The 11,223-nt window shown below is 36.6% G+C and overlaps 1 protein-coding gene across 1 annotated transcript; it reads right to left on the bottom strand.

Moving 5' to 3' along the window:
• Positions 1 to 1,961: 1,961 nt before the first annotated feature.
• tuba5 (tubulin alpha 5) lies at positions 1,962 to 10,006 on the bottom strand. Its single transcript, XM_059332312.1, has 5 exons — positions 9,982 to 10,006; positions 7,002 to 7,227; positions 5,658 to 5,806; positions 4,331 to 5,011; positions 1,962 to 2,441 (listed from the first exon to the last, which is right to left on the bottom strand). The coding sequence occupies exons 1-5, from the start codon at positions 9,982 to 9,984 to the stop codon at positions 2,145 to 2,147; spliced, it is 1,356 nt and encodes a 451-aa protein (XP_059188295.1). The 5' UTR covers positions 9,985 to 10,006; the 3' UTR covers positions 1,962 to 2,144.
• Between the last annotated feature and the right edge of the window lie 1,217 nt (positions 10,007 to 11,223).

Here is an 11,223-nt window from a genome sequence, read left to right as displayed (position 1 = left end):
GACGACAGACTTCTTGATGAGCAACTGGAGCAAAGTATGGTTGACATTTTTGTCAGTGTTGTGGTGCAATGAATAGTTTTTCATGATACCTTATTAAAGATATCATGTTGTTTCATCTTAATTTATTATCTTCTCATAACCTCAAACTTTCACAGCCACACACACACTATATATATATATATATATATATATATATATATATATATATATACATATTACCTGTAACACAGCAGGATATTTCTACACTATTATATTACTATTTTACTTAAAACATCTGAGTATATCTTCCACCACTGATGAATTATATGGCAGATTTCTAATGTGTCTTAGGTGTCATTATTATTATAATCATTATTAGTAGTAGTGTCATCATTATTACAATTTTTGCATTAATTTAGATGTTTGGCTGTAGCATACTGTTTGCAGATTAAGTCACAAGGGAAACTTAGTCCCTTTAATCAATTTAACAGTTAAGGGGTAGTCTAGATGCGTGTGGTTACTAAAGTATGAGGCTGTGAGAAGATGTCACGATGCCTTTGAATACCAGTATGAGTTACCAGTATGCTACAGCCAAAAATAAATAAATGAATAAAATATATGATATTACTATTACTACTACTACTTATAATAATAATGACACCTAATGCCTATGCAGAATGACCAATTTCAGAATAATATTTAGCCTATGATGTAATCAGATTATAACCATGGATGCATTCATTTGTTAAAATCTCTTTATAGGTGGAGATAATTTAACATATTTATATACTGCTGGGTTAGCATAATAATACCTCATTATTCATTTATTAATTAGATTTTAAATTAAAAACAAGAATATGAAAGTATCTAGTAATAGTGAAGTAAAAAAGTACATTATTTCCCTCTAATTTTCAGCTGTGTGTAGGTATGACATAATATAATATAAAAAATACTCAAGTGCCTCAAAGTGTACATGTACTTAATTACCTGCTATTCCAAGACTTAAATGGTACAAACTGAAATGTCCAATAAATATACAAACATATTCTTCATTTAAAGTAGGCTAAAGGCTGCAGCTGAAAATCTTACTCAACATTTATCATTCCCAAACAAATGAGTTGCATCTAACAGGGAATTACATTGCAAATAATTCACTGTTGTCGTGTTATTAAGAAATAGTAAAGTAGAAGCTGTGAAACAATTCTCTTCTTTGTAGACTGTTTTATGTTTACACTTTACACGCGGATGAATATGTTCAGGTGACACCTTCACGGCTGCCGGGACTCTTTCTTTAAATAGCCAGCCTGTGCAGTTTGATTGGATGTTTCTGTTCGTTTTATAACATCTGCTGCTGCACGACTACAGCCACTTCTTCTGCTCATTTCACGGAAAAACTTGGTTAAACTTCTACATTTGGATGCATTTCAAGGTCATGGAAGCACTTATGAAAAGCGTGAGCTCATCATCTCAGTTAATTTCTATGTTATGTATACGCAATATAGAAACAAACAAATTAATAATTATTCGTTTTTTCTTCATATTTACACATTTTGATTAACTTACTTATCATTTTATTTATTTCTCTCAACATTTATACATTCTTTATTTACTTTTTATGTCAAATAAACGCTAGGATTTATTTAATTAAATTATTTAATTCAATATTAAAGAAAAAATGTGAAATATAGAGAAATAACTAAATATAAAAGAATAATTATAAACATTTAATTTTTTTAATCATTTGTTTATGTATTTCTATATATTTTTATTTGTTTATTTAAAACATTTTTTGCCATTTAAATTACTTTTTACATAATTTCATTTATTTTTATCCCTGTAGTTTTCCATTTTTCTCCATTACTTTTCCTTTTCCTGTTTCCTGTTTTCCTTTTTATTAATGTGTTTTCTTTTTGATGGTGCTCCTATGACTCCATATTAGACCACTGGAGCACTGTATCACCTGCTGACACGTCTCACACACAATATTCACAGACAAACTTTATTTCACAGCACAATTCAAATACAACTTTTGTCTTGGTAATCTAAAGCAGACATTATAAAAGCATGGCATCAGTTTGGTTAAGTCTAGCTCAGAGGATACGCAGTACAGATATGAAATTATTGACTCAGTACAGGAGTCACAACCCATCACAGCCTCACAACATTCAGTATTCTTGGTCATCATCATTTTCAGAGTCTGGGTTTGTTTGACCCAACTCCTCGTAATCCTTCTCCAGACAGGCCAGGTCCTCTCTGGCCTCTGCAAACTCTCCCTCCTCCATGCCTTCGCCCACATACCAGTGGACGAAGGCACGCTTGGCGTACATGAGGTCGAACTTGTGGTCGAGGCGAGACCAGGCCTCAGCAATGGCGGTGGTGTTGCTCAGCATGCACACGGCCCTCTGGACTTTGGCCAGGTCTCCACCAGGAACTGCAGTTGGAGGTTGGTAGTTAATGCCCACCTGTTCAGACAAAGATAACGACCACAAAGATGAAGTCTCTGTACCTCCATGATATCACTTTCCAGGGCTGTGCTCAGTGATGCATACACATGAATCATGGTGACAAGAACACTTTTTTTTTTTTTTTTAGCAAAAGGGCTGATTGGACTTTAGTAAAGATCAGCAGCAGTGGTGGGAGAAGTATCCAGATCCTTTACTTCAGTAAAAGTACTAACACCACACCGTGAAATTACTCCACTACAAGTAAACAGTCAGACTGTACAACAAACACTGCTCCAAGTAGACCACACACCAAAATCGACAATAACTGCACTTTAATGTACATAAACTGTGCAATATCAATACCTTTAACACATCAATCAGGTATATTACTCACTGTGCATTACAATTATTTTTCTTATATAATAGTGCAATTTTCAGCTGTCTATATTGTGTATATTGTTCCCAATTTTATATTATTATTTAGAATGTTAATACTTTTTATATATATTTCTACTTGTCTGCATTGTCAATACTTTTGTATTTCTTGCTTGTTTCTATTTATTGTTATTTTATTGATACTTCTTTCTATTTTTGCTGTACACTTTTTTTCCCGTTACACTGAAAATGTAACCATTGTGGGACTAATAAAGAAATATCTAATCTAAAAGTCCTGCATTCAAAACTTACTTAAGTAAAAGTACACAAAAGAATCAGTACTCATGTACTTACAGTATAGTATCAAAAGTAAGTAAGTAAGTACGCATTATAGACAATGGATCCACTCAGATTGTTTTATATATTCTAAATATATTATCAGATTATTATTATTGATGCATTTATGTAAGCAGCATTTTAATTTTCTCAAGGTAGGGCTTATTTAACTATATACTGTTATGAGGTTTAATATTTAAAAAAATGTCTAATCACTTTAAATGTATCAGTTTTTCAGGTTAAATCTCAATCTGAAAAGTAACTAAAGCTGTCAACTAAATGTAGTGGAGTAAAAAGTACAATACTTGCCTTAAAATGTAGTGGAGTAGAGGTATAAAGTTACATAAAATGGAAATACTCAAGTCCCTCAAAAGTGTACTTCAGTACAGTACTTGAGTAAATGTACGTAGTTATATTCCACCACTGACTACTGCAATGTGTTACTGTTACTACATGCTATTTCTTCACTACGGGATTTCCCCAAGGAGTCTAATACTGCTGCTGATCGGTTTAAATTACAGTCAATTAAATCCTGGAGCGTCTCGACCCACGCTGAAGGTCTGCTGCTGCGTCCCTATCACACGCTGAGCGACGTGACCCGGCTGGCTGCAGGGATTTCATGAACTGAAGCAGAAGCTTTCCATTCACTTTAAAGCTCAGGAATTTCATTTCAGAAGCATGTAGGGTTGAGAAAAAGAAAGCAAACAAACCCTGTGGGGTCTCCAGTGGTGGAATGTACTTGAGTACAATTTTGATGTATGTGCTTAACTTGAGAATTTCCATTTTATGTAACTTTATACTTCCACTGCACTATATTTTAGAGGCAAATATTTTACTTTTTACGCCACTTCATTTAACAAACATTATCAATTTAAAATTATTAAACATTTCTATAAATGAAACCACAGAACAGTGTATGTATTCAGTAGTTAGAATTAGCCCTACCTTGACAAATGCTACATAAATGGACCAAAAATAATCTGAGTGGGGCCATTTTGCATAACAAGTCATTTCCTTTTGTACACTGTGATGCTGATACTTTTGTACTTCTACTGAAGTAAATTTTGAATGCAAGACTTTTAGTGGAGTAATTCCACAGTATGATATCAGCATTTTTACTGAAGTAATGGATCTGAATACTTCTTCCACCAGTGGCGGTTGCTGACTTCAGCCAGTGCAACACTTCTGTCACTTACCTTGAAGCCAGTAGGGCACCAGTCCACAAACTGGATGGAACGCCTCGTCTTTATATTTGCGATGGCGGCGTTCACATCCTTTGGGACGACATCACCCCGGTACAGCATGCAGCACGCCATGTACATGCCGTGACGGGGGTCACACTTGACCATCTGATTGGCCGGCTCGAAGCAGGCACTGGTGATCTCGGTCACGGTCAGCTGCTCATGGTAGGCCTTCTCGGCAGAGATGATGGGCGCGTAGGTCATCAGAGGGAAGTGGATACGCGGAAAGGGGACCAGGTTGGTCTGGAACTCCATCAGGTCCACATTCAGGGCGCCGTCAAAACGAAGCGAGGCTGTGATGGAGGAAACAATCTGACCGATCAACCTGTTGAGGTTGATGTAACCAGGACTCTCGATGTCCATGTTGCGGTGACAGATGTCGTAGATGGCCTCGTTGTCCACCATGAAGGCGCAGTCTGAGTGCTCCAGGGTGGTGTGGGTGGTCAGGATGGCGTTGTACGGCTCCACCACAGCGGTGGACACCTGCGGAGCTGGGTACACAGCAAACTCCAGCTTGGACTTCTTGCCGTAGTCGACAGACAGACGCTCCATCAGCAGAGAGGTGAAGCCGGAGCCGGTTCCACCTCCAAAGCTGTGGAAGACGAGGAACCCCTGCAGACCAGTGCACTGGTCCGTCTGACGAGAGACACAGAGGGACAGGACGGACTCTGTTACTGGCATCAGTTAATACTTTTTCTAAAAAATGAACAAAACAACTATAGTATCAGTGCTTGCGACTATGAGGTCGCCCCACCAATTGTACACTGGACGTTTAAGGACTTGCAATAGAAGATTCTACCAAGTTTTGATTTGGTTGGGTTTAGAATGGACGCCATTAGATACTGGTTCACAGGAACACCTCAGTGCTTCTGTTAGGAAGTCAGCTTTTACATTTACTGCTAGGAGAAGAAAGCTTTGCTCTTCTCGACGTCAGGGACGATGGTGTCGCTTCCTGGTTCCTCGACTTTCTCTTTCACTTTCTTGCAGAGAGTAAGATGAGAAGATTGATTCTACTCTCATATGAGAGTGGTTTGGATCTTCTCATCAAACTCCCTGCAAGAAAGGAACCATTGCTTAATAGAAATGTAGTGCAGAATGTGAACATGTTAGCTGAGGTTCATGCAAAGAAACTGTGGTTATGTAAAAAGCGTCTTTATTTTTCACTACAAGATTAAAAAAGAACAAATAAATGCCCAAAGAAAAAGCAGCTCCTTTGAGTTTAAAGATTCACAGACTCATTAGACAGACATTTGTCAGTCAGGTTTTTCTCATCGTTACTAACCATTTTACGAACACGCTCCATGACTCCATCAATGATTTCTTTCCCGACGGTGTAATGGCCTCGAGCGTAGTTGTTGGCTGCATCCTCCTTTCCAGAGATCAGCTGCTCGGGGTGGAAGAGCTCTCTGTACTTTCCGACTCTTACCTCATCTGAAAAGAAAGGCAAGATCAACTGAAACAAGTGGCAAATGTGCATGTTTTCCACTAAAACACCTAAAATGTGCAGGTGTGTAGTTGATCAGCGTTACTGTCACGATCTTTAACATTTTCAGCCCTATAGACTCATCTGTGGCTCCAGAGTTGATTAAAAGTTGATTATTTTTCACATGGGTGATTTTCTAGACTTCAGAAATTGTGAACCTGCCCTTTAAATGTGTCTCCCAAAAAAAGGGAAACAAAGGAGTTAAAAACTAAATAAAACGTGAAAAAGGTGAAAAGAGAAAGAAGATGAAGATGAACAGACAAATAAGATAGATAAAGTTTTCATGTATTTTAAAAGATTTAAAGAAAATGTATAACTCTTATGATAATATTTCTTTTTACTTTTTCCTTCATAATCCAACTAAAAGCATTATTTAAAAATGTAATAATAATAATAATAATAATAAATAATAATAATAATAATATTAAATTCCACATAAAATTAACATGATAAAACATATTAAAAGCATTCAAAATGGAGGTAAAATTTGTCAAACAAATACATAAAATGCATAAGATCACATAAAAGTGTAAAGGTCCATATTAAAAAGTGCAGCAGAGCATAAAAGCATATGTTTTAAGCTTTCTTTTGGAAATATCAAGTGAGCTGGGCTGATTTATTCAGTTACATAACCTTTTAATATAACATTATTTATCCAGAGAGTAATTGTTGTGCAGTATTGCAGTACAAACAAATACCAAAAAAATCCACAAAATCCAAAATATACACAATACCAGGACAGTTAAAGTTAAGGATAATGGGTTTTACTAAATTTTTAAGGTTGAGGGCTTCATAGATATAGATGGTTTTGATCGTGTGACTGTGTTGAAAAATGAGAGAAAAAATATGTTGCTTTTGACATTTGAAGCATCTCAAGCATACATTGAAGGCACATATTGGAATAAAGGATTTTGTCCTGCTCAAATCAATCCAATACCGCACTCTGCAATCTTTTATTTACACAACACACTTCTGTAAATGTTAGCCAGCATTGAATAAAAGGCAAAGCAGGCACCTGCTGCTTGGAAACCAGTGTTCCCAGCAGCAGTCACCTGCATGGAGGTGCATACGACCACACATAATAGGACCACAGGAATCAGAGATAAGGAGGATAAAAATAAACACAAACACAACACGACTCACCGACCACTGTGGGCTCCAGGTCCACATAGATGGCTCTGGGAACATGACGCCCAGAACTCCCAGTGTTGAAGAAAGTGTTGAACGGGTCTTCACGAGAGTTCGGTTCGCCGGGAGTCTCCAGGAAGACGCCATCAGGACCGACGCCGTGCTCGAGGCAGAAGAGCTCCCAGCAGGCGTTTCCTGTCTGGACTCCTGCCTGGCCCACATGGATAGAGATGCACTCTCTCTGAAACAACACAACTGAAAGTTAAAATGCCTGTTGTGAGGTTAAAAACATGACATGGAAACTTGACACGTGGGGCAAACCATTACATATTTTTCATCCACATCCTCTAACGCCATCCAACTAAATAACCGAACTCGTCTCCCTTCAAAAACGACCCTGGCAGTACCCTCTAGTTGTTGATCCCTTGACATTGGCTTGGGAACATTTTGAATACTGAATAAACTTTTTTGGCCCTCAAAAATGGTTGAGGACCAATAATAAGCCCTTAGGGAACAATAACATAGACTGTACCTTGAGGGAGAGAAATGGACTCCTGCTGTATACCTGTTTCGATAACGCTTTATATTAAGGTCCTTGTAATAACCATTAATTAACAAGTAATAAGGCCCTTGTAAGTCCTTACAAGATGCTTATTAACATTATTGTGTGTTTATAAGCTTATATAAGTGTTAATAATGGCATCACAAACACCCATGACCCACCCATTATGTCTTTGCCATGCCTTTATTAATCTTATTTTGTTTGTTTATTGATATTAAAATATACTTTATTGCTCATCTATTATAGGTTAACTATAAGTTAACTATGATTTTTGCAACTACCGGATCTAAAGCCAGAACAAGGCCTTATTACTTGTTAATTAATGGTTATTAAGGACCTTATTAAAGCGTTACCCCTGTTTCTAATATGGTTAATTATTGAACCTCCTAAGCCATTGTCAAGGGTACAGCAGCTGTCCCTTTGAGGGTACTACCTCAGTGACAAGCCATTGTACCCCTAAAGGTAGAAATTCAGCACATTATTTGTACCGAGTGTACCGGCAGAAAAAAAACGACCCATATTTACGTTTTAGAGAGTCCTGTGCCCTCTAGTGGCCGTTGTTATTATGAACGACGGCGAGGTGAAGCATAAATGTCGGAAGTGTGTGGGAGCAGGTTGAACAGACGTCGGACTTTAACCCAGGAGATGGGGTTTATGTCCCATGTGAAAACAAAAGTAAAGGATGTGATACAAACATCACTGAACTTCTGTGTCTCACGTTTTTGAGAAAAAAAGTTGAAATGTCAAGAATAAAGTCAACTTTTTGTGTTCAGTAAAGTTGAAAAAATATTCACAGATTCATTGTTCCCGTGTCAATAAGTCATCAGAAACACATTGTTGTCAGAGAAACAGCTCGGTAGACTGCAAGATCCAACCTGATTGTCATCAATGCCATAAAATGAGTAATAACCACAATATTTAAAGGTGCAGTAGAACTAAAATCCCCGACACATAAATTAGCTATTCTTGGTAGTAGGCGACTATTACTATTTTTTTGTGAAAATCCACTTTTATATAATTTTTTTTATACATATATTAGACTTATTGAGGAAAATTAGGTTGTAGCTTGTAGGCTTTAATGAACTCAAAAAAGTTGACTTATTGTCAAGTGCGTATTGATTTTTCTTGCCCTCCTCTCATTATTTTTTTCTCCTACCTGGCCCTAATCCTTGTAGCCTGAATTCAACAAAACTGCAGCCTTTTTTAAATGCTACGTGTATGTGTAAAGACGTGTGCACTATTTTAAAAACATTCTGCTCTGTACCGAAGCGTTGTCGTTGGATAGGTTGGAGATCTTGTTGATATTAAATGCCCACTTACGCTTCAGCTCGTAAGCCACTTGTTTTACCTGGCATCGCCATTTTCTCACTATTGTCTAATCGTTTACTGTGCACGAGGAATTCTCAACAGAGATAAGAGTGAAGCGATGGGGCTCCTTCGCTGTTTCCATCAATCAGCACAACATTTTTTTTTAGATGCTGGATTTATTTCTTATCCTCATTATTGAGGTCTGGAAGAGGGGCCAATCAGGCATTGCATTTAATTGAAGAACACCTGATGTGATTAGCTGCAAGAAAAATCAACAGTAAAAATATATTTTTTTCTCTAGCTCTGGGAACAAAAATGATTAACAGTGGGTGTTTGGCTGGAGGAGTGTCGATACAACTACTAATTTAGGAACATAATTGTAGTTTTGTTATAGACATGGAATTAATTGAATGATTATGGCCTCACTTTGCTTCCATACACATCCACTTAGTGTGATTAATGTGAAAAAATAAGTAATTATACACTCTGTTAGCCATTGTGTTTGTGCTCTGCTTTTTCCACTTGTTACGAGTAAACAATGTAAATCTTAATCCAACACTTCACTGTTTTTCATTTTCTAAGTGCTTCCAGCCGTCGTGTTTCAACATGTTGAGAATTTTGTTTTGCCCTGGAGGGGGAACTTCCCCTTGAGATGATTTTTTTCCCCTGCTGTTGAGTGATATGTGTAAGACATAGACACAGTAAGTACAGACTTATGTTTTAAAATATGAACTATGATAAAAAAAATGCATCCAAAAAACTTAAATATAGGCACGACCGAGGGTCTGAAGAAGAAGATGAAGCTTTGAGCTCCTCTTGCGGTCAATGATTATAAACTCATAAATCACTCATATGTTAAAAGCAATATAAATGCAATATAATTATAGCCTTCATGATGTATAGCTACAGCTATATTAACACAAACAACAGCATTTAAAACACATTCATGCAGTCTATGCAGAGTTTTAGGGATGTTTGTGATTAAATTAATCATGCATAGATTTACCTTTCAGATAAAACAGTCAAAGCGGCTGCAGATTTCAGACAAGGTAAGATATATGACCTAGGCCTAATTGATACAAACTTATCAGATTCCACATTTATAATAAACTGTAATTATCTTACCATGTCGCTCCAGATGATGAGAAAGTTGCTGTGTGAGTTTATCTGTCCACAAAGCTCCAGACAGACAGAGTATTTCCTCTGCACTGATCCGGGACAGTAACGTGTGTGTTCTGACACAGCACTGCTCTTTATACCTGCAGACAGACTCACCTGTGTGTGTGTGTGTGTGTGTGTGTGTGTGTGTGTGTGTGTGTGTGTGTGTGTGTGTGTGTGTCTGATGGTGCTGCTCCTGCAGGCTTCAGGGAGGAGCGAGGAGGGCCTTGCCCCACATGAAGCAACTACTCCCTGAAAGTGTTTTTTTAATTATTTTTTTTCTCTTTTTACTGGCTCAAGAAACAACAGTTGGAAAGAAAGTTATTAGAATTTAAGCCCAAAGCATTTTTGCTCTAATCACATTTTACTCACTGTGGCCTTGTTTTCACTGTGTTATATAAATCCTGCACCGCTGTGGAAAAAAATCACAGGCATGGCTAGAAGTACTCTGTAATAAAAAAAAGTTATTTTCCAGAAATATATTGTATTATTTTAGAGTTTCTTTTGTTTATTTGCTACATTAAGTACAAGTGTCATTAAAAAAAGGAAAATGACTTTTATTAGAAATATAATGGGCCATTATATTATTATTGTCATCATTATTATTATTATTATTATTATTATTATTATATTTTACAGTATTATTCAATTGCTTAATTCTCTTGAATGTTAACTAATTCTATATTCCAAAAAAAAAATACACAAAAAAAATCAATGTTTTTTTTTTAACAGTAAAACTTTTAATGGAAAAAAATGGTAAAAAGTGTGGCAGCAAAAGTCGCCAAACACTTACCATCATGTTGAAGTAAAAAAACAAAAACAAACATATATAGTTAGTTATTTAGTGTAGAGAACTCAAAGATGCCTTGTGCAGTATATCAGTTATAACTCCATAGATCATAAAACGAAACAAACCACCCCCAATATACAAGTTGAATTTCTTTGATAATTCATTTTACAAAATTGGAATAAAATAGACTTGATATTCACAATATTTAGCTATTATTTAAGTTACCAATATTGGAAAAAAAATGGGTGTCCACCTGCTACACAGCCTCTACTTCCAACCTCTCTTGACCTCTCCTCTGCACTCTGTGTAAACAGTAGAGTTCAGTCACGTTCACAGAATTTTTGTCCTGTGACTCAATATTCATTCACAGGATGTGGTCATGGAAACAGTGAATGTTTGGACTCATCAGAAATGTAAAA

Source organism: Centropristis striata, chromosome 5, assembly GCF_030273125.1.
Source record: "Centropristis striata isolate RG_2023a ecotype Rhode Island chromosome 5, C.striata_1.0, whole genome shotgun sequence".
NCBI classification, from domain to species: Eukaryota; Metazoa; Chordata; class Actinopteri; order Perciformes; family Serranidae; genus Centropristis; species Centropristis striata.
The sequence above is the reverse complement of the archived record's forward strand: the minus strand, read 5'-3'. Positions and strand labels throughout refer to the sequence as shown.